At 35.1% G+C, this 25,024-nt stretch overlaps 1 protein-coding gene across 1 annotated transcript in view; it reads right to left on the minus strand.

Moving 5' to 3' along the window:
* Positions 1-25,024, minus strand: part of LOC131686212 (neural cell adhesion molecule 2-like) — a 105,505-nt gene extending 80,481 nt beyond the window's left edge. Inside the window, exon 1 of the mRNA XM_058970453.1 lies at positions 24,362-25,024. Coding sequence (XP_058826436.1) covers positions 24,362-24,428 — 67 coding nt within the window. The 5' untranslated portion in view covers positions 24,429-25,024. The remainder of the gene's footprint in view (positions 1-24,361) is intronic.

Consider the following 25,024-nt stretch of genomic DNA (forward strand, 5'->3'; position numbering starts at 1 on the left):
AATAAATCAATCGAAGACATCCTAGACTTCATAAACTTTTGCTTGGAAGATGTCATCACATAACTCAATTCAAATCAATCAGACATTGGCGGTCATTCTGAACCATTTCTTATAACTAGATATTCTGCTTGGTATCCATAGACTTGTGGTAAGGGCAATCTATAGATAACCTAGACTGGGTGGAACAGAAGATAAGTTACTGCTGGTCCGGTAAACCATATTCCGAAATGCTCGAATTTAATGCAGATATGATTCTATGTCGGAAGAAAAGGTTACTAATGGGGTTTTTCATTGAAAAAGCCCGGGGCAGTGGATTGCACTGGTGTTGCATTTTCTAGCAGTAGAGCAAGCCACTAGACGCGTTTCATTCCCACTTTTGCTAGAAAGTGCAAAACCAGTGCAATCTACTGCCGCATATAAGAATCAGAACAAAATTCCGAAAATGGGTTGGATACAGTGTAGAACCGGTTTAAAATCCTAATGAAAAATCACAGCCTTTGATACTACAAAATCATATTTAGAGAATGTAGGTAAATGATCTATTTTGAATCCATCTGTAACCGGCACCGGTGCCTATATCATAGTGTCTTTGCGTTGAGCTTTACTGCCCATAAAACCATAAGAGTCCCATATGAATTTTATGTTGAAAATGAGTTATCTGTTGGATTGTATTCTGTATCACCACTGAATCACAATGAACAAATAAGATTACCAGGTTTGTTTAGAAAATATCGAAAAAATACCAAACCATGGTTGTCCCATCCATTTGGCTCAAAGAAAATGTAAATCTTGAACAACGTTTTTCTCGGATTGTTGTTTTTCACTATGGAAATCTTATGCTTTTACGTCTGATTGATTCTTTCACGATGTCTATGATCTGTTGCACGGTAGTGGGGCATAGCGCACCGAAGTGTATGTTCACAGGTTGAAATACATATACATATCTAATTGCTATATCAAATAGTACCTTTTATACGAAGTATTGTACTTATACGCTATCAGTAAAAAAAATCGTATGGCTTTTTTCAAACAAAGTTGGCGAATCTACGTAGCATAACTTACAAATCACTGATACTTAGGTAGAGCAGAATAGCTTTTATATACACATATACTAACCATGATCGCAAATCACTCCCATAAAGATAAGAATTCCATAGAAAATGGGACAAATGTGCGATCGTTGGCAGTATAATTCACTATGGGTCATCGGTATAGTGTCACCGCCACATAGCATTGTTGGGACATTGAAGATCTAATGGTTATATGAATAGTCAGACTTCGCCGTGCTTAGTTCCTCTAAATATTTATAATATCTATTGATTGGTTATGCTCAGGACGGCAATGCTTACTGAAAAACGTTTTATATTATTTATTGGCTAGCGAGTGTACATTAGAAACTATTGTGGTTGATTTCCAAAAAGCTTAGCTTAGTTTAGCTTGGGTAGACCGCGCGCGTCGTTTGCTCCCATTCCCTGTCAGCATACGACCACAAATCCCACCGTGGTCACTAATGCCGCTTCCATCCGAAACAAATCTGAGTCAGGCTCCAACCCCAACCGCTGTCAAAATGTAGGAACTGACATCGCGGGAAGGTGAGGGATAGGAGTTCTGTATCAGAAGAAAATGGTGGCATAGTGTGGCATCATATTGCACAATAATACAGCTTTGCCAACCTATTCTGGTTGATTTCCAAAAAGTGAAATAAATTATGAACATGTTTTTTTTTTATCAATGTCCGCAATATCACACCAACTCACAACTCTTTGACGATGCTGGAATTTCTCATAATGTGTGATTTATATGATAGATTTGGAAAATTTGGGTAGATCACTTGCATATGAAATTAGCTCACTGACTCACACGATTTTCTTCCGGATTCCTAAAGGGGATTTTTAGCCAGTCGAAATATGCTATCATGTTAGTATAATGTTTTACAACGTCACATTTGATCTCTTTCAATTAGTTTTGTTCATGTTTAGGACGTTGTCTTCAAAAATTTCATCAATTGTACACCAATATCAAAACCATATTCTAACTCAGAAAAAAAAACTAATGTTATTTATGAAAAGCACAGCACAATTCAGTAATTATGTTGAAATTAATGTTACAATCAACTAAGTACCGATATTTGAATGGAAAACAAATATTAGTTATTCATTGTTCGCAACATCGTAGTCAAGATGTAATCCCTGAAATGCTGCAACTTGTGAAACTAACGCAAACGCCTACTAACGTTTATTATTTGTGTTTTCCATCTACTGCCGGTTCATGTATACGCATACAAACAAGCATCCGCGGAGTTTACGATTTGATATGCAATCGATGGAAAATATGGAATTTCCCAATGAAAATCTTAGACTTTTCGTGAAAACTGAATATACATTAGATGTAAATATTACGTAGAATGCTCCAGTATATTTTTTGAATCAATTAGAGCGTATGCACAATGCACAGATAGGTTATGAATGAAATTAGGAAAATCGTAAAATTTTCATGGAAAAGTCGGAAAATGCCATCAAACTAAAGTTCCAATGTGTGCTTGAGAGAAATAGAAACACACTGAAATACTAAAAAGAGTATGTCATCGCTTTATTTTCGAAGATATTAGCGTGGAAATGCAAAAAAGGCAAAAGTTTTTCCGGTCTAAGGTAATGCATTCGGAAAATCGGGAGAATTTTCACGGAAAATTTTAACCAGATGATAGCTGAATAAATTCTGCAGGGACGTATGTTTTTTGTTTTGGGATTTTAGTTAATTTTATCGTCTATTTTCTCGAAAAACTAACTTTTTCCTACTGTTTTGCGGCGCGAGTTACGATGGCCTTAAATCGCTAGAATTCGTCGTATTTTCTGGTGCCCAAATACATTATTTTTTCGTTCTTGTATAAAATTCTGTCTCTTCAGATTCGCAAACTGACTGAATTATTTTATGTTTTAAAAGAACATTCATGAAAGAGCATTCAACAATACGTGTTTCACATCTAAAATTTCTTTGCGATTTATTTTTCATGATAATTAGTAATAAATCAAGTCAACAGGAATTTATCGGAAAATATTGGTTCAACTTTCTGTTTTAAAATATTAATTTCGACAGGTACTTTAAAACCGATACGTAGACCGCGGTCAGGGTAAACGCGTAAAACTCAGCTAAAGCGTACAGCAAATAGTATCTAAAGCAAAGCGAGTAGAAATCTACGGGAAGTAGAAACAATAAAAACCAATCTATTGATCGGCTCCTGATTGCTCGTTTTGACAGTCGCGAGAAATCGAACAGTGGGTTTTATAATCAAATTAGATAGTGTTATTCTAAAACATACAATTTTACATAAGTTTTTCGCTTACTATGTATCGATGTTTTGCTTTTAAAACAAGATATAATAATGTTTTCGGAATTATGTAAACATGACAAAACATTAACGTAAACGGTTTTGTGGGGTACATGTGTACCCCAAAGAAACTTTAAGCGGGTACTGTTAAGTTGGTCAAATGCAACAAATAGGTTGTACCTGCTTTAGTGGAAGTTTAGTAAGAATCAAATTGATTTATGATAAAGATTGCTTGCAGTTAAAATAAATTGTAACCATTGACTAAAAAGGGCGTTTTAGACCGGGGACGATTTCGCAATTCCCATATATTGAAATCACAAATTTGGTGGTACTGCTGTGGCTAATTACCATAGCTAATTTAATACATGTGATAAATCATACAAAACTGCCTTGCAGAAATGGTTTTTGATACAAACTTAGAACTTTTGGTTAAGTACGACGGGCGAGGTTGTTTGAAACTGTTACCATTAATTTGTTTGTTTCCCCACGAGTTAGCGACCGATTTATTCTACTTTCCGGTTAAGATATCGACGATTTGTAAGTTTCTCATAACATTACAAATTCGACGTTCAATAATAGCAATTTTTTTTCTTTTTAAAATAATGGCAAATAAAAATGGGGATTCTATTAGCCAGTGATTCGTTTTGCCATAGGCAGATTTAACTCAACACGTATGGTGCTACTTCAGCCTCGAGTGATTCTACTATTCTAAGATGACCCTAGGGTGCCTAAAATTAAAAATTTTCGAGATCTTTGGTGGATTCTCCATATTAGCAAGTTAGGTTCGGATCGGGTTTCTCAAATTAAAAATTTTCGGGTCCGGTCGGGTTCGGGTTTTCTAATTTTGAAAATTTCGGGCTCGGGTCGGGTGCGGGTTTTTCAAATTTTATAATTTCGGGCTCGGGTCGGGTTCGGGTTTTTTAATTTTCAAGCTCTCGGGTTCGGGTCGGGTTCGGGTTCAAAAAAATTGAAACCCGACCATCTCTAATAAGTAAATATTGTAATACCATTCTATGTAGTCTGCATATGCTTGACGAAAATAGGTAAATACGAAAGAGAAATAATATATTTCGTAAATATTTTGTTCTGATTACGCAAATTCAAAAAAAACTAATTTTTATTGCTGTATATCTCACAATGATTTTTTTTATGGATTCTTACACTAGTTCATAATACCTATTTTTTATTGATTTTATTTATTTTTTACTTGTTCAGTTGTAAAACTTTTCATTGAAACATTCGTGTGTTTTAGATCTTCAACTGAAGCTAGATAATTTTATAGCAGGCATCATGTTGAAATTGAAATAGCTCATATGTTGAGATTTGAAAACAGTTTTCATAAATTACCACGCGATGAAAAGAAAAATAGAGAATCAATTCTGCACAAAAGAAATGAAAACCTGAGTACATGTGATGATCACAATGCGTCGCTGTTGTGCCTTCTTATGACAAACGCCATTTTGGGGTAAACTGAGTTAGATATGCCACATTACTTGTTTGAAAAATCTCTACAAAGTGGCGTTTTCAGAATTTTGAAATTCTACTTGGTTACTTAGATATTGCGAGAAACGTCATGAGAAATTGTGAGTTTTTTGCTTAAAATCATTGTATCTAGGGATTTGCTCAAGTTATATTGAAGTTTTAGATGTTTTTATGCGTGAAAATGTCTGAGGAACACAATGACATAAACATTTTCAAAAGAAAATTACACGAGTTGTGAGAAAAACACAGTTTTAGTTTTAAATTGAAAATAAAGGATATTTGGCAACACTGTAACTAAAAATAACTATTTTTTCTAGCTGCCCTGACTCATTCCCTTCAAAATGCATTTCACCGATTGTTTATAGCCCATATGAACGCAAAGATATGAATAAAAGTTAAAAATTGATGATTTTTTTCTATGGAAAATTTTTCATGCACGATTATGACACGTTATACAAATTTTGTCATCAATACACGCCTATGACACGTGTGAGTGCGACTTTTGTTTACATTCATAGTAAAATCTCGCAACATAGTCAAGCGATCTTCGTAATATTTGAGAGATTGATGAAGAATAGATAGAAGCATTAATTGTCTTCTTTGGAATGTTTATACCATTTATAAGTTTCAAGATATTCAATCTCAAACTTTAAAAATCGTTTTTCTCGAAATGTGCTAAATGGCGCTTGTCATAAGATAGCACAACAGCGACGAATGGTCAAACATCTATGTATATGTGCAGTACAAACAGATTTCGAGTAATTTTTGTCTCCTGTCCAGAAGATGCCATCGTGTCGTCGAAGCGGTACCGGAAACTGCGTCATGACTTCATGAAGCTAATCCAGGCCGCCAAAATCGCGAGTCTGAAAGACGTATGATCAGGATCTATACAAATTCAATAAATGCAATAAAAGGCTGATGAAAAGTATGTCAAATTTGACTTTAAACAGCTTCCGGGACAGAAGCCAAATGTTGCAAAGATCACTGAGAAAGCTTAAAATTGTTGTTGCGGATAAATTTACTGGAAAAAGTGCATGATCTGGCAGTAAATTTGCAGTAATGGCCGTAACCGAGTCAACGATGGTCTGAAATGCGTCTAGTGTCTAATTGGGCTTCACCGGGGCACTCCCTATTTTTTGCCAAATTTGGCGAGTAGCTACTACTGTGGCTGTATCGCGATAATGACATCAACGTTCATGAGAATGGGTTGAACTCCCTAAACTTCCCGGAATTCCACCCAATTCAAATCTATACCCTCTATAAATATATCGAATGGAAACATTACTAAGGATGCTATTTCAGCGACTAGATACTGGGGAAAAGTAGCCGATGATATCGACCAGCAGCTTGTGCAGAGTTTAAAGGCAGGTGTCATGCCCAAAGTTCAAATTTTCATGCGGGAGGAATAAAAACCGCAAAAGCCCACAATGTATCTTTAAACTACAATAACTACGCATCATTTTCTTATAATAACGTATTATGCTAAATCATACTTCTAATTAAAAGCGTAGCGATTTTAAATCGCAGGATACATAAGTCAAATGATAAAAAAATGTTTTAAAAAAATGTTCAGCCGGTTCATACGAAAACACAACTTTAATTATTTGTAAAAAATTTCCATGCATTAATAGTTCACATGTTATCTGGAGTTAAAAAATGAACAATTTTATAAACTTCAAAAAAGCATATTAAAAAAAATGTGAGTATTATTTTGCGCCATAGGCCTTTTTTCAAGGAAGTTGAAAATATTTAATGGTAATTTCTTCTAGATTTAGGAAATTAACGAAACAACATAAATTTTAATAATAAAATTGAATGACTGTTTGACAATCGAACCTCTAACAGAAATTTAACTGATAATGAAGGCTTAACATAACTGAAAGTTTTTAAGCTGTTAGCCTCCCTCCCCCCCCCCCTCCTCCCTTCCCTAGTGGAACAGGCTGCGCACGCCTATGAACTTAACTCGTTCTTCCAGCAGTGTAGGTACGGTAATGAAAGAATTCGGCCAGAATTCCATTCTTTTTATATCAAGTGATGAAATGTGTAGGACGCTTATGAGTGTCGAGATGAGGTCTGTGGAAAGTCATGAGCAAATTTGTTAAAATTATGTTTTTTCTATGTTGTGCAGATTTACGGATTTTTCAATAGTGTGCTAATAAAATAAACAGATAAATTTGATAAGAATTTTCTGAACCGACTGGTGTTCGAATCGTGAAAATCCATCAACAATTAACAAAACATATGCGAAAACTTTGTCAGTTTCTTACATTTTCCCAATAGCACAGCAACACGGATTTTCAATAGTGTACAGTTAAAATACCAATTTAAAGTTGCAATCAATTTTTATGTACTATTCTAAATCTATTGGTATTTAAATGACGCTAATCCATCAACAATTAATCGTTAAAATTATGCTACATTTTTGTGACGCCGATCGAATTTCAAATTTTAGTTTTACATCCAGCCTCAGCCCCAAATAGTAGAGTAAAGCATTTTTACTGCTAAAATTTAAGCTTTGCTATACCACACCTTCGTACAACTTTAACGAGATACTCCAAAATGAAAAGTACCATGCGAGATATTTGTCCCTTGCAAGTGTAGAGTTTTTTTCTATTTTTTCCGTGGACGAAAAGATGAAACTACCCTTTCATATAAGTGAACAGTTTTGGTACAAGCACATTTCAAGCCTATTGTATCGATTACCAATGCAGTTGCATCAAAATATTGAGAAAAGCTAAATAATGAGCAAACATTATGTTTTGGCGCCAATGGAAACTTGTAGTGTTACGATAAAAATACAGCGGAAACAATACAATCTAAATTACTTATACCCAAATTTTCAAGAGTAAATACCCAATGGGTCATTTTCTACAGACACATCCCAGCGTTAGGGGACAACGTTTGTACGCATCATGCAACTGTTAACTAGGGCATTGCAAAAAAATTTTTTTTTGAATTCTCGAAGGCCCCCCCTCTCATATTGTGACAAATGCCAAAGCAAGCTCAGATGCCAAATTTCACATCATTTGGACAATTTTAGACCCCGCCGACTTCGCTTGAAATTTTATGAAATTGGTACTATGGGAAAATATGGCGGAAAAGTACATTAAATGCTATAACTTTTGAAGTAGCAATCAGAAAATTACTATTTTAGGAAATAATCATAGTATTTGAATGGAGTTATTTTTGTTTCTAGGAAAATACGGGAAAGTGGGGTACTGGGTCATTTTGGCCCCAAAATCCCCTATTTTTAATGATTTTTCTGCTCCGTTATGCAAATCATACATATTTTGTAGTTTTTCTAATGTAAAAAATCTCAAAAATCGATCGGAGCCTTTTTGACCTTTGTCCGAATACGAGAAGTTGGGGTTAAATGGCCTTTTGTCATTCATATTAAACTTCATCATTTTCTCGTGAATATATCTCTATTATTCTTCACTCAATTTTAATAAACTATACCTTGTTGAACGTGGAAAACTCTTAGGATTATAACAAAAATAGATTCATTACCGATAAAATTCAGAAACATCAAATTATCTGACATATAGTGCCGATTTCACATTTTTATCATAAAATCGCACACATTTAACAACAAAATTCTTATTTAATTTACTACCTTTAGTGTAAAATATGCTTAGGGATCACACGAGAAAAGTTTCATTTCTGGAAAAATAGGGGAAGTTGAGGTATTAGGACAAGTAATGAAAAAATGAGATTTGTAAAGTAAATATCAAAAAGTTTGATGTTTCTGAATTTTACTTCTAACGTTTTTATTTTTGTTTTATTCTTCAGAATTTTACACGTTCAATTATCACATTTTATGAAAATTGATTGAAGAATAATAGAGATATATGCATGAGAAAATAATAAAATTTAATATGAATGACAAAAAACCCTATAACCCCAACTTCTCGTATTCGGACTAAGGTCAAAAGGGTTCCGTTCGATTTCTGAGATTTTTTCACATTAGAAAAACTACAAAATATGTACGATTTGCATCACGGAGCAGAAAAATCATTAAAAATATGGTATTTTGGGTCCAAAATGACCCGGTACCCCACTTTCCCGTATTTTCCTAGAAACAAAAATATCTCCATTCAAATACTATGATTATTTTCTTTTAAAAGAGGTATAAATTGTAATTTTCTGATTGCTACTTCAAAAGTTATAGCATTTAATGTATTTTTCCTCCATATTTTCCCATAGTACCAATTTCAAAAAATTTCAAGCGAAGTGGGCGGGTGTCTAAAATTGTCCAAATGATGTGAAATTTGGCATCTGAGCTTACTTTAACATTTGTCACAATATGAGAGGGGGGGGGGGGCCTTTGAGAATTCAAAAAAAAATATTTTTTTTGCAATGCCCTACTGTTAACAGCTCGTCGTGTGAAAAACCCTACAATGTCTGCTCAAAAAACTTAATTAAATACTTTAGAAATCCTAACACAACGTTAATGTTGTTGGATCGATGTTTTTCAGATTGTCCTTTCATTCTGAGAGGTGAAAATGTCACGTTAGGGGACAACAGTGTAAAATATCGATTTTCCAACCTACACTTGTATTTATCAAAAAACCTGCTCTATCTCAAACTTTAGAGCATCCATTTGTTCCAGGAATTTGATCATCGATAATCATAGAACAATACTGTATACTTAGATTTTCGATTTTTCATATTTTTTTCACGACCGCTGCAAACGCTGCACAAACGGTCGCCTAGTGTTGTCCCCTAACGCGATTGAAGTGTTTGTTGAAACTCAAGCAAAGCGATGTACCTCTAAACCTGTAAAGAACTCAAAATAAAGACTCAACAAATTTTAATTTTGTGACCAAATAAGTTTTTACATTTCTTATAAAAGAAATGTATAGAATTCGCTCAAACTTTCAAGATTTTTTTCAAGGCCCGGAGGGCCGAGTCTTATATACCAATCGACTCAGCTCGACGATTTGGGACAATGTCTGTGTGTGTGTGTCTGTGTGTGTGTATGTAACGGACAAATTCTCATTCGTGTTTCTCAGCAATGGCTGAACCGATCTTATCCAAACCAATTTTAAATGAAAGAACTAAAAAACAGTATGAACGCTATTAATTTGTTTTTGATTCTGATGTTTAGTTTCCAAGATATGAATGTTTGAATGCGTAAAAATGGCGTTTTTTGCAGTTTTTTTGAATTATCTGCCGAAATTGACAATATAGAATAGCAATTTATATGTTTTTAGACAGCTTCAACGAATACCTTTCGAACAAGCTACAGATTGTTGAAATCGGACTATTATCAAAAGAGATATTTAACATTAAATGCGGACGAAAGATTTTTATCATTTCCCATTGCCAGAAATATGACCAAAAACATGTAATCTATTTTTAACGCCAAAACGGCTTATTTTAGGTCAATAGTATCTTCGGTGAATTTAATGGAGGCAATATGCCCTTTCTTTTGGTATTGTGCTTTTGCTGATTAATCCCCCTATGAGTGAGATATTTTTCCAAATTTTCTTGGAAGTGATTATATCGAAATGATGCCTTCAGCAAATTTGTAGCTCTTACTTTTGCAAATAACTTTACAGAAAACTTCAAATATCTATTTTGAATACTTTAAAAGTTATGGCTTGTTGTTTGTGGATTACTCTTTGTTGCCTATTTATTGTTCAATATAGTAATAATCCATTGAAATAAGCCAAACATTATTTCGATAAAACGAATTTTGTATTTCATTTTTCTATCTACAACCGCTAGAAATAATCACCGAACACTTCCAAGTTGTCTGGAAGGAACTTGATAACATATCAGTGCAAAAATGTTCATTTGTGCGAATCTTCTGACTGCAATTTTTCTAATTCATGACCATCGGATCGGTCTGAAACATATTGGAAAATGAAAAGCGAAATAACTAACTCCAAGCAACGGCGTAGCCAAAAGAAGGTTTTGGGGTTTAACACCATACAACGCCCCCCCCCCCCACCACACCAACAAAAAAAATTGGATTGAAGTTGAAAATTTATTGATGCAGACTGATTTAATTCAATATTACAATAACAATTATCTGATCCGTACATTGATATTCTGTTGTTGCAAACATCATGAGGACTTTTGATAAATTGTCGGAATGGGGTCCTGATATGTAACTGATCTTTTGGTCTTGATTTCACAGTTGTCTAATTGCATCAATATCAAATTCCTGTCTGAAAACATTCCAATAGAAAATTCCAGAGTTCTGTAATCAATCATAATCCTCAGATTTCTTTTCAAATTGAGCTCGCTTTTGTAGAGATGCACTGTAATAAGGGTCTTGATTTAATAGAAAGCGAAGTTAAAATTGATTTAATGTCTATGAAACATAGAACTGCTCAACAAAAAAAATGCATAAATTTCAACATTTGCTAAAAATGTTTTTGCCTTTCTCATTCACTCTAAAATTCGTCAATCTAATCCCGACCGGGAGGGCCGAGTGTCATATGCTAATCGACTCAGTTCGTCGAGATCGGAAAATGTCTGTGTGTGTATGTATGTATGTGTGTGTATGTGTGTATGTGGAAAAAAATGTAATCTCTGTTAATCAGAGATGGCTGGGTCGATTTGCACAAAGTTAGTTTCAATAGAAAGGTACAACCTTCCCATCGGCTGCAATTGAATTTTTTTATTGATTGGACTTCCGGTTCCGGAGTTATGAGTTGAAGAGTGCAATCACACAGTAAATTCCCATATAAACTGAAATGAAAAATTTTCAAAATCAAATTTGTATTTTTGATGCCAAATGACTTTATAATGCATGAAACATTGAGATTTGATGTAAACTCGAAAAAAATAATGTTTGACAAAAATTGATTTTTTTGGATCGTCAATCATACCCGCCCGGAGGGAGTATGCAGTGAGGGGTTGCTACTTTAAAATTAAAACTAGTTTAAAATTTCTTAACAAGTTGAAAATTTTCGGCAGGACCCGGACCTCCCGGATCTTACTATGTGATACTGAAACATCGCTTGAAACCAGCGGCGATCAAGCGATGTTTCAGTATCACATAGTATCTCAAGATCGTGGCTGTCGATCCATTGTACGTATGTGCAAATCGTACTGAACATGTAATATTCATTTCCACCATCGTATTGAACATAACCAGCCATGGAATCGTAGTCTGGACAAATGAGAAAAGCACAATTGCACGACTAGGTGGATCAAAACAGGTTTTTATTTTGGGAATGCGTCGAGTTGAGACGAAAACGTAATATGATTAATAACGAGGATAACACTTTCCGAATGTAGAGAGAAGTTTATGAAAAATGACGATTTCCATTCGACTCTAGCAGGTCCTGGTCGATTTTGATGAGAATTTGATTTTTGTTGTATGACCAATTATATGTATAGGTCAAATGTTCCAAAACAGTAATTTAAGGTCAAGATAGCATCATTTTGAAACCGCCAATTTCGGAGGTTTAGTATCTTCGATGAGTTTTACAAACGAACAGCGCATCATTTGATAAAGTAATTTTGACGGTATATCGTCCAAGAAGTATTTATGGTGAATTTTCTCAGGTTAATATTCATGACTACAATAAAGTCTCAACAAATTCGCTAAAGACACGAACTCTGTTACTATTTTCTGAAAAATTAATTCTGCATAATTTTAAAACTTCAAAAATTACGGTTTCGGAATTATGCCGTTTGGACAGTAAGATCGATTTTCACCAAACTCCCACAAATTATAAAATTGGTATTGTAAAAAAACGTAAGGGCGATACTTCACATACTTACTGATAGGTGGGACCGAAAAAGTAAACAATCGCCAAAGGGACTATACACTATATATACTATCATTTTGTCAATTTCAATAGCAAACATAAGTTTTAATTTAATAATTTCAAATCGTCGTTGTTGTGCTATCTTATGACAAGCGTCATTTTGAACATTTCGAGAAAAACGATTTTTAAAGTTTGAGATTGAATATCTTGCAATTGGTAAATAGTAAAAACAATTCAGAGAATACAATTGATGCTTCTGTCTATTCTGTATTAATTTCTCAAATATTATGAAGATCGGTTGACTATATTACGAGTTTTCGCTAAACATGTAAACAAAAGTCACACTCATACGTGTCATAGGTGTGTATTGATGACAAAATTTGTATGGCGTGTCATAATCGTGCTTGGAAAATTTTCCATAGAAAAAAATCGTCAATTATTAACTTTTATTTATATCTTTGGCTTTATTTGGTCTATAAACAATCGGTGAGATGCATTTTAAAGGAAATGAGTCAGGGAAACTAGAAAAAATAATGATTTTTGGATACAGTGTTGCCAAATATGCTATATTTCCAGTTTAAAACTAAAATTACTTTTTTCTCACATTTCGTGTATTTTTATTTTGAAAATGATTTTGCCATTGTGTTTCTCAGATATTTTTACATAGAAAAACATCTAATCCATCAAGATAACTTGTGCCAATGCCCAGACACAGCCATTTTAAGCAAATATCACAGAATTTCTCAACACGTTTCTCGTTATATCTCAGTAACCAAGTAGTATGTCAAAATTCCGAAAACGCCATTTTGTAGAGATTTTTTAGACCAACAATATGGCATATTTAACTCAGTTTACCCCAAAATGGCGTTTGTCATAAGATAGCACAACAGCGACGAAATACTTCATGAAGTTTTGGGTTTCGATCACTGAATCATGCAATCTAGGATGTAAAAAACACAATAGTTCTTAAATAGGAAATAAAACCAAGTCTGAGGGGAGTGGGCGTAGCGTATTGGTAAATCGATTGCCTTGTACGCAGCGCACCTGGGTTCGAGTCCCGACCCCGCACATAGGGTTAGAAATTTTTCCTAAGAGATTTTTCTAACCCGAAGAGCCGAATGACCTTAAGGTTAAAACCTCTATAATTGAAATAAAAAAAAACCAAGTCTGGAAATATTCACTGTTGATCTTCTTTGAATGGTATCACTGCTACACCCAAAACAGACCCTGTAAGAATCGCTTACATTAATGCAATGAATACGAGCGAAAATTGCAAGCGTTCTGGTAATGTGCAAAAATTGCAAGAAGCTTCCTTGCATGTAATGCAAGAAACAAAAAAACGAATTTTGCCTATGTATTTGCGATGTATGTGTATTGGTGACCAATATGCGTTAGATAAAAAAGACAGCTAGCGTTGAAAAACGAGTCCCATACGGGCAGATCACTAACCAATATCTAATCCATTCAACCATGCAATCAGATAATTATCAATGAATAAAAGTCGTATATAAACACTTGGATGATTTCACGATTAATGAAAAAAGTAAAATCTGTATCAAGATTTGAACTCACGTCCTTTCGCATCGTAACACTAACTATAAGCACTGTTCTATTTTTCCACAAGTGAACATAGCGTTAAAACTCGTACAATCAGCACATCCGCAATTTTATGCTGTCTCGTGTGTAATGAATAAGCCACAAAACTGCGTTTGATGATGTTAGTGAGGAATGAATAAAAAGTAGACGGAAAATAAAAACTCGCCATGCGTTACTATACACTCAGCATAGGCACGTGAATGTGGTGGTAATCCTTTGACAGTGTGTTGAAGAAATGTGTGTACGTATAGCGATAGATGAAGTGATTTTGTATGCTTGCAACAATTGCAAGCGGCTTCCACTGCAAAATTGCGAGCGATGCTAACATTATTTGCAAGTGATTATCGCTTGCAACTATTGCAAGAGATTTTTGTTTTGGGTGTACTATCGCTTTTTTCAAGAAAAAGCGTTGATTTCTTAGTTCTCAGTCGCGTTGTAAATTTGAGTAAAGTATAAACTTCAAATCAATTAAAAAAAAACGATTTTTTGGCTCAGTACAATATACATCACCCCTTTAGGAAAATTCAGTTTTCCCACCACAATATAGATATTTTATTAACAGAGCATTAACAATAATTCGTTGATATGTCTATTTTATGGGCCATTTTTTCGCTTTCCCATTGATTTGGTTTGAGATTTCTAGCACTGATGTTGTCCTATGCTGATTTGAGCGATTCTCTGAGTCCTGCCACTATCCCATGTAGTATGTGTTATCAAAAACATCGCGAAGCATCAAGTTCTAAATGTTCCCAAACGATATAATATCCGAAGAGAGTGATAAGAGTTATAAGAAATGTCTCATCACACTGTTAGGTGGATTAAAAGCGTTTTTTCAAATAATTTTGGTGCGCTGACTTTGTTTTTTGACATTATAAAATCTTGAAAAGAAAATTGACTGTTAGAGTGGATCAATGTTTATTTTCTTGTTGCGTTAAAAATAAACAAATGTGACTCTGAAGCAACTCAACAAAGGTAAGACTGTCAGACGATTATACTCAGTTAAGCAGTTATTATATTTACATAGTGAATATAATGTTGTCGCAAAATACCAGTAATACGGTTTAAGTAAACATTTCGAAAGAGACTATTGTCATTTCAGTTCAACCTCTGGTGTTTGTACAACTGTTTCTACTCATAGATAGATTTGCAAGACGACACTTAATAGTGATGATTGTGGAAATTAATCAAAATGTAGCCGTCTTACGTGATTTTTAAAAAGAAGGGAAAGACCCAGATTTTCAAAAATTTAGATATATTACAGTACAAAAAAAATCGCTAAAGAATTTCACACAATTGCGGTCTTATGGGTCAGCTGGCCGGCTTGTCATTGAATTACCTAAACGATAGAAAACTGGAGAATTTCGTGAAATTGTGTCTTTTGTTTGCGAATTCTGAGAAATGCGTATCCTCAGGATAAAATGTTGACATTAACGTGCTATAATAACATTAAAAAGCTGCGTTAAACTACGATGTTTGGTTCGTGTAGAAGAAAATCAATTTTGAAAAGACAAACCGGTGGTTTGTTCCAAGTGGTCAATAATTATCCTGTCAATTTGAAAGGTTATTTAAGGAGGACGAGTGGGTGTTATTCTCTATAACCAATATTCTATATCTCCGAAATCACTTCGAACTCTTTTCTGAAATTGTTGATTTATTCTTAGATAGTTTATCTATTGATAGATGTAATAAAAAACTCGATTATTCTTCGGTTTGAGCACTATACCGATTTGTAACAAGAGTGTTGAGCCTATTTTAGTCATGAGATATTTATCGGTTGTATGTAGTGAAATTAACGAAAGTTGAGTTTCCCTATGCCACGCACTCAGTCAGCTCCGTTTATTATAGTACAGATTTCTTCAAGTATATACAGTAGAATAAAATGTTAATCGAGTTAGAAAATTACATTTCTCTAACCAAGTTTGCACCACGGTAGAGCACGAAAAAATAGGCATGTTTTGGAAAGTTTACTTAAAGCAATGTAAAGATGAATCGAGATACCTTAAAATAAGATTCATGACACAACTTCTGATGTACAAATAAGTATTTTCAACACAAGACGGCGGTTGGACAGTATTTTCCCGCAGGTGAGATCTATCTCGCGTAATCTTTGACCTAGAGCCAAAAACAAACGCTGAAAATCAGTTTGTTTTCATATCTCGCCCTGAGCAGAAGCAAAAAATCGTCCCGCGCAAGTAAAACAGTCAGTTCTACCTAAAAATCAATCGGTGCCTATCACATAAGCAGTCCATATAACAATAGCCTATACCTACTGTGCGATTTTATGATGAGTGACGGTGCCCAGCAAAAAGCAACCCAGATGCGGCCGAACTGTGTTGTTGTTGATTTTTCAAAATGCCCCGTAAGACCAGCCATTCGGGAAGTGGAACAGTTATTAAAAGTGCAGATGGAACTCAATCTGGATGAAGTGAAAACCCTACAAATGCATCATATCAAACATTGCGTGCTGATTTCGTTCAACAACATTCACCAAGCTGAGTCATTCGCCTCGTGAAACAACATGCAGCACACCGCCGAATGCGGTAATGTTAAATATAGCATTCCCGTATACATCGAGAACGGCGCTGTAGAAGTTCGGGTCCATGATTTGGCTACGCGTACCCCTGACGGCGCGATTAAAAAATGCTTGCAAAAATACGGAGAAGTAGACTCCGTTACACATGAGACTTGGAGGAATTTTTTCCCGGGCATCCCTAACGGTGTTCGTGTGGTGAGAATGCGTGTGACCAAGCCAATTCCCTCTTACTTAAGCTTCACAGTGTTAGGAAGGGACGATGCTCTCATTCAACAGACATCACTAGTCACGTACCCAGGGCAAATTCCTACGTGCCAGTTCTGCACGAACAAGCTGCACCTCGAAAAACCTTGCGTAAAAATTGTTAAGGAAAACTCAAATCCAACTGAAATCAGCACACAACCATCTTACGCTAAACCACTAACAGCTGCAAAACCAACATCTCCGGATCAAGCACCAACAACCAGTAACAACAACAACGAAACGAATGCCGAAAAATACGAACATACAATAACGACCGATAAGAGTAGAACACAAACTGGAACATCTGACCGCGAGCAGCAGGAAAGTAGTACGGATGAGGACATGGACATGAACGACAACGCGAAAGAAGACAAACGGATCGAACCTCAAATTGCAGTGGACAACACTGGCAATATTTCGCCCCCTAGAAAAAGGATCTCGACACGCAGCAGAAAGCTGCGCCTGAACGAGACCAAAGATTTAAAAAAGCTGTTTTTTTATTTATTGTAAAAAAAACAAACAATCGGCCTCGTCGAGCTACCGCATTTGGACCTAAATAAATTTATTAATTATAAAATAAAAAAAACGCTGAAAATATCATAAAAACCGACGAAAATCGCCCAATTAAAAAAAATCTTACCTATATCCTATCCTAGAAAAACGCAGTTAAAGTTTTCAGTACACTCAGATTTTGTAACAATTTTCCCTAAAAAAATCAGGTGCCGAGAGCTTTCTAATTTGTTTTTAGCATCAGGATTAGTAATAATCATGCAAATCAAAATCCTTTGTTCAATCACCCTTGTAAGTTCAACGGTATCCGATATATGTTGCTCAATGCGAGGTCACCTTTAGAAAAAAAATCGATATCAAAATAATTGCATTGAGGTAGCGTGTTATCAAGGATTACCATTAGAAGTGAAATTCTCAGATCACCATGAAAATTTAAATAAATCCTGTTAAGGATACGTACTTCAAACGTATGCAATATTTTTTTGGCCTAGCACAACATATTACATTCCCTTAAGGGGTAAGGGTTTCAGCGTGAAAAAACACACCTCTTTTTGCGAATTTTCTTAGAACCTTGCGTGAAGCGAATTGATCAAAGCTATCAAAAATATATCATTTCAATGACATGCTGGAATTTTTCTATGCAAAATATCGGAAACATTCGTGAAAAATAGAATTTTTTATTTGAAATGAGTGAAAAATCCCCTTATTGAAAAATTAGGTAGGAGCTAGGAATTTTTAACATAGAACGTGTATGCAAAGTTTGAAAGAAATCGGTTAAGTAGTTTTTGAATGGCAGATAACATCGCTAAACATGTTTTTATTCCAGAGATGTTCTACAAAAAAATGGTACACTATAATGTACAAAAGTTTTGATCAATTCGCTTCACGCAAAGTTCTAAAAAAATCGCAAAACACCCTTAAAACCCTTAACCCCTCCCCCCCCCCCCCCCTTAAGCAAATCTTGTGTCTATTAATCCATTATCCATCTATGTTAAAGCGCTTTACCTTCGATTTCCAGCAATGATGTCCCATGCTAATTTGACTGATTTAATATTCGAAGAGGGAAGAGGAAGTTATAAGATATGCCTCATCACAATGTTATGTGGATTAAAAGCGTTTTTCTGTATACAAGACTGTAGCAATTGGAATTTTCTGTAGACTGATATAAACACCGAAGATATACGTCGTAGTCGAAATATGTACTAGTATCAGTTGTTTGATGGTGAAATACAACTGCATTTCAATATTATTAAAGTGGAATGGAAGACATATTTCTTAAGAGGGTTAATTGTGACATTCCAGTAAGTCGCTCAAAAAGTTCTGATTTTTTTTTTAAATTACGTGACAGCAAACATTTCTAAAAGGAATCATCCATATACCACGTGGACAATTTAGGGGAGGGTAGGGGTACCTAGAAAGTCCACGCTTGTCCATGGGGAGAAGGTGGGGGTTTTGGAAATATCCACGTAGACTTTTCAAAATATTTTACATCTTTTACAAGAAAATTAAATAAATTTGTTTCGTCAGTGGTGTGAGCGCTTACCTTAAAATATTTTCAAGATTTTGAAACATTCAATGTGTCTATAACAGCATAGTGTGTGATGGCAACAATCATAAAAAAATCAGGGGAAATCTTAAGAAACAAAATCCGAGAAAAAATTTCTCTCTGAATCATTTGATTCAATCTTCTGTGATTTGGTTAAATACCACGAATTTTGGATGTGAAAGCTTGTGGTTGAAATTACGAGCCAATTCAGGAATCCATAGCTTACTTCAATTTTATGTTATTCAGAGGAATCTTTAAAACGTTAATATAAAAGATCATAATGTCGATCAGAAATAAGATATTTCCATGGAAATTTGACAAGAGATGAAATATGCTGTGGTTGAAGTTTGAACGATTTTCATTGCCCTTCTTCGGCATAGTAGTTAAAGGAAACATTTTTGAAAACCCATTTGTTACGAAATTACCCGAAAAAAAATTGGAAAGTCCACGTGGACATCGTAGGGAGGGGGATAGGGGTACAGGAATTTTCCACGCTTGTTCACGGAGGGGAGGAGGGAGTTAAAAATGAAGATTTTTTTGTCATCGTGGTATATGAACCCCAAATGTGTAATTCTAAAACTTCAATGAAGATGGTATTGCTCTATCTAAAACGATCCAAAAGTTTATCATGTTAGCCATTGTTTTAGCATAAAGAGAGGCTACTCGGAATACTAAAACTTTCCGAAAGACATAATAAGTCTAAATAGTTATATTTTGTTAAACACGCAAAAAATCCTGCTAAACTTACAAACAGCATTATCATATGGGAATATAATACACTTTACGACGTTACCATGTACCTCGTGTAAAATCGCGAAACACGACGGAATCGCCATTAACGTCCAGATATGATGCGTTAACAGTGTTCGTTAGTAAATAAACCAAAGATCAGTTGTTCTAAAGAGTATCCTTGAGTGAAATTTATAAGTAGTTTGAGTAAGCCATGTACCAACCCCACTAAAGGCTTCAAAGAATTCAAATTCCAACTGTCAATAGGAGATTTTAAGTAACACTAACACAACATTCATTGTTAAACTCGCCACATAATTATAATAATAAATTAACAGTTTCCAAACAACGTGTTCTATAAAAGGCAAGCGTTTCATCACAAATCCGTGCTGATAATATTAATGATGTTATTGATAAGTTAACTCAAATGTACTTAATTTCATGTCAATCTAAGTTTCATGCCTAAAGCAGCAAACTAATTTGAATATCGATTTAATAGCTGCTCTCAACAATATACATCATCGCATAGCCATTATTTTACAGATTGCTGCATCCTAGAAATTTTCTCATGCAGTCCAAGTTCTCATTTGTGGGGTAAATTTCTACGTGAGTAACTTAGCCTTCACGTTTCTTCTCAATTTAGCAACATATCATGGGATCAACAAGGAGACAATATGGTAACATTACTGTTTTCGCTGATCTTCAACGATGCTGAATGGTGCTATTATATTTAAAACAAGCATTGCGCGCGAAGAGCATAAAATCTATAACTAACTATATTAGTTATGGTATATGCGTTTCGCCTTATTAGAATCTGACACCAACTTAGTGACAGGACTAAGCTAATGCTGGATTGATGCAAGATCGAAAAAGACGAAAACTTACGTCAATCCGGCGCTAGCTTGTTCCTGTCACTAAGTTGGTATCGGATTCTGATGAGAGCGTAGTTGAAACGCAAATCCTTTAACTAATTTGGTTTGAATTGCTGTTGAGTGCAATCAAATGGAGGATGTTTTCGTTTAAAGAAGCTGTTGGATACATTTTTTTCTGATGTCGCATTGCAAATTGTCAAGTTATGGCTTATTTCCGCTATGGTAGTTCGATGGTAACATCAATGCACAGTATCACGAACAAGTTGGCCATGAAAATATTTAGGAAACTTACGAAACGAAAATTTTAAAAAAAAATTTCTTCTAGAATGTCAGATTGTGTCCAAACACAAGTTCAGACACATTCTTGAATACATGAAAGTTAGTCGTATCGTATTCGGACCGGATAAGTCTTATACGCGATTCTATTCTGCACAATAATACATTACTTGTATGTTTCAATAAGATCTTGAAAGATCTGCTCGGCAACTGAACAAATTTCATTAAAAATGACTGTTAGTCATTTCGGCCAGATTCCAGCAAAGCGATAAATCAATCCCATCCAACAATCAAATTATATTTTTCTAGGAAAAAATACCAAAACAAAGAGAAATCCTATCTCAAGCAGATCACCGAATGATGCAAACTAGGGTTTGTATGCCTATAATGGACCCTTTGCGTATTATGGACCCCCTCACGCTTTTTTGTCAATTATTCTTCATTAACCGTTGTGTATCCGACGCGGTACCCGGGTACCTTTTTAGGTTTCAATCAATAAAATCCAATCTGAATCCAAAACGTCTAAAAGTGTCCAAATCGGTTAAATGAAGCCATAGTTATGAGCATTTCAAATTGTGGGTACCCGGGTACCCACGTTGGCCTGTTAAAGGTGTTTTTTTGTTGGGCACATAACTGTTAATAACTGTTTTTAACGTATACTGTTGGTTACAGGACAGTTTTAAGACTTAGACAGAAATTAGAATGTGTTTTGTCACCATAATTCATTTTAAAATTGATATTTGCACTTAATTTCAATCCAGTGCAGCATGACACAGGGTTTGTAAGTAATTGTTTTACTACTACAAAAAGAACACTTCGCTCTGATGTAAATAAACTGCGCGTGAAAAAGATATTGTTTTACTGGTTAATACCTAACACTAACACAATCTTTTGCGATGTAGATCTAACAAACTAAAAAAAATTAAAATTTATATTGAAATTCTGGGGGTCCATTATGGGAACAAGTGAAACTAGGTATCTGCGCATTATGGACCCCTGACACATTAATATAACTAGAAACTTGTAATATCAACTAATAGAATTAAAAAGAGTTATCAACATTCTGAGGATTCAGTATAAGATTGATTGAAACCATCGAATTGAAAATTTTGCAGCTTCTCAGTATTGGATCAATAAAAATTGTGGTTTCCACACCAATCAATAGACAAAAACTAATAAAAGTAGGTACAAATACATGAAGGCTGCCATGCAAAAGTTCATTCGAGTGACTAGAACCATGTTCTATCAAAAAAAGCGTGCAGGCAATTTGATGTATCACGCTCTACTGTGAAGTATCGCGGAGTATATGAAAAAACTTGCCTGAAGGAACAAGAAAAGGTCCACGCTTTCCACCATAGAAGAAAATAAAATAGTGACATGGATAGCCCGAAAAGATTATCTAATAACCACGAAAAATTAAATTCTGGAGTAATACTTTAGTAAGTTCGTCGTGCACAGGTTTGCAAAATGATTGCAATTTATTCACTAATATCCTTCTATTGAAAAGTAATATAATAAATATATTGATTTAGAAAAAAGGTGATGCTAAACGTTCAATAAGCTTTACTAAAATTTGATTATACGGAATACTAAAATAAATACCGTAAAATGTAGCATTGATTACTGTTTCGAATAACTTTCTTGAAATCAACGAGCTGTAATTAATTTCATTTTTAAAATAAGATAATATAGTTCGAAATCTTGTATATATTGCATATATCCAGGCAATTTCATGTCCATTATTGTTACGTCCCTGAATAAAACAAAACTAAAGCTACAAACTTTTTCAGGAAAATAGTAGAAATTAAATAGTTGTGGATTAAATCTTGTAAATCTTGGGCCTTGTCAGCTTACTTACGGTTTCTTCAAAACGCTTCAGATATAGCTATACATGAATGTAGAAGCAATTGTATGAACTGATCAAAATGATGCACGAAGTTGTGTCGTTTTTAATTTGTATTTGGTATCTTAAAATATTATTAAATAACAAAATATTCGTTGTCTTTAGACACTGAACATGTTTAGAGCCGACTCGTTAATATTGCAAATGCTTTACTCCACTGTATTGTTGATGGATTGTCATAATTCGACCACCAATCAATTCAGACAATTGCCAATTACAATTTTCGCAAACTTGTGTAAGATTTTCTATAATGCAGACCTCATCGCCTTACTCATAAGCGTCATAAAAATCACATCACTTGATATAAAAGTCATGTTTGCCTTTGAATTCAGCATCAGATCAATTAAAAATTAATTAATTAGTCAAAGGTTTCAACAAGATTTTGTTATTTTTCATATTTTATATTTTTCTTATAATGCTGTGCCAAAATGACTCTTAGTATTACCAGAAAACTGAAAAAATACAATTTTATGTATTAATTGTTGGATATGCGTATAATGGACCCGGGTCCATAAAGCGCATATTCGACCCTGGGTCCATAATAGGAAAACGGGTCCATTATAGGGATATAGATACCAGTTCGAAATATCGAATTTTACTAAAGGAATCAAGTTGAAATGCTTTAAATTTGCATTATATTGTTTGAAAGACTTGGTATCATCAATTGATAGAATATTACATTAAAAGTACAACTGGATTTATCCAAATTCTTTGAAATTGTTAGCACCGTCTACTGCGGGGTCCATTACTAGCACATTAACCCTATATTCCATTAGTCATGGAGCACGTAATCTTCTCGAAAATGTTTTTTTGTCATCTGATTCTCTATCTCAAATCAACCGACACCAAGGCGAGATGAGGCTTCCTGACTGTCACATCAAAACACGATCAATCATCCACACCGATGATGGTGATGATCATGATGATGATGATGATGGTAATAATGACGGAAAAAGGAAACACGGAAAGCCACACAAGTGCGAACAAACGAACGGACAGGCAGTAAATGTTCGGCTTCGGCCGGTAATTATTCTTCATTTCCGTTCCTCGATTCGAAGCGCAGCATAAAAGCAGCGTCGCGCACAGTAGGCAGCATAAATTGCCGTCGCTGCACTCACTCGAACGCATGGCCACCTAAGAATAGAGACGGCGTTCTTCAGCTCCAGTGCGGAGCCGTCAGAGTGTGTTAAGACTGACACAAAGAACGCGACAAACCACCATAAAATTGTCACTCTTCATATTTTTTTTTTATCGTTGCACTTGGCGCACTCGTAGTTTTTTTGTTTTTCATTTTCCATTCTGAAAAAGCATTTTCCGGCTGCAATATAAATTCTCTGATTTGTTCTGTTCTTTTGCACCACATTTTCCGCTTTCACGACCTTGAGACAACGAACCGAATGAGTTTCCTGCCGACAGCGTTTTTTTGTTCATGAGCCGTCTGCTGGTTTTAAATTTATCCTTGTTTTCCGCTTCACAAATCCAATTACACATATAAAAAAGAATGTGTCGTTCGTTGTTGGGTACTAGTACCCATAGGCGGGCTTGGTTTTAGACATGTTTGCATTCTTGTCGCGAGCCGTGACTCTGCTCTGCATGGAACGCTCGAAACTCACCGATAATGAGAATGATGAAATTTAATCCAAAATGCATTCGGGTCACGGTAATCCTACGGTTCGCCATCCTTTAATCCGTTTGAACCCCGGGGGTGGGGTTGTTTGCTCAGACCGGTTTGTCCGAAGTGGGAACAACACTAATTAATTTTATTTCTGGACAACTTTTTTGTCCGCCTTTGGAAACATTTGCTTCGCAACTTGTGCAACACTAGACGCTTTTCACTGCTTTTATACTACCCAACATTGCATTTCCACCTTTGCTTTCCCTGTTCGCTTTCGGCTACGGTAATTCAAATACGTAACACGAACTCACGGCGGAACATGTTATGAATTGTTGCACATGGTTTTATGATTTCTTTGGCAAACGCACTAATTGGATTACGAGTTTAGCGTCGTACCCCGAAAACTTTCCAACGTCGTCGCACCAATTAAACCCTTTCTAAATCACATAATCCTTCTCGAACGCTTAATAAAAAAAAACGCAAACGATGAATAATGACAACGCACTGCACTTCACTCGTTTATCACCGAATATCAATCAAAGCAATCGTCCAGTTGCCGTTGCCAGTATCACCCTCGACGCACTGAGTGTGTGGGAAAGCGCCCGTGTGTTTTCCGTCTAGCCCGCAAACCGAATCGAACGAACAGCCAACCGAGACTGAC

This window comes from Topomyia yanbarensis, chromosome 2 (assembly GCF_030247195.1).
Source record: "Topomyia yanbarensis strain Yona2022 chromosome 2, ASM3024719v1, whole genome shotgun sequence".
In the NCBI taxonomy this organism is placed as follows: domain Eukaryota; kingdom Metazoa; phylum Arthropoda; class Insecta; order Diptera; family Culicidae; genus Topomyia; species Topomyia yanbarensis.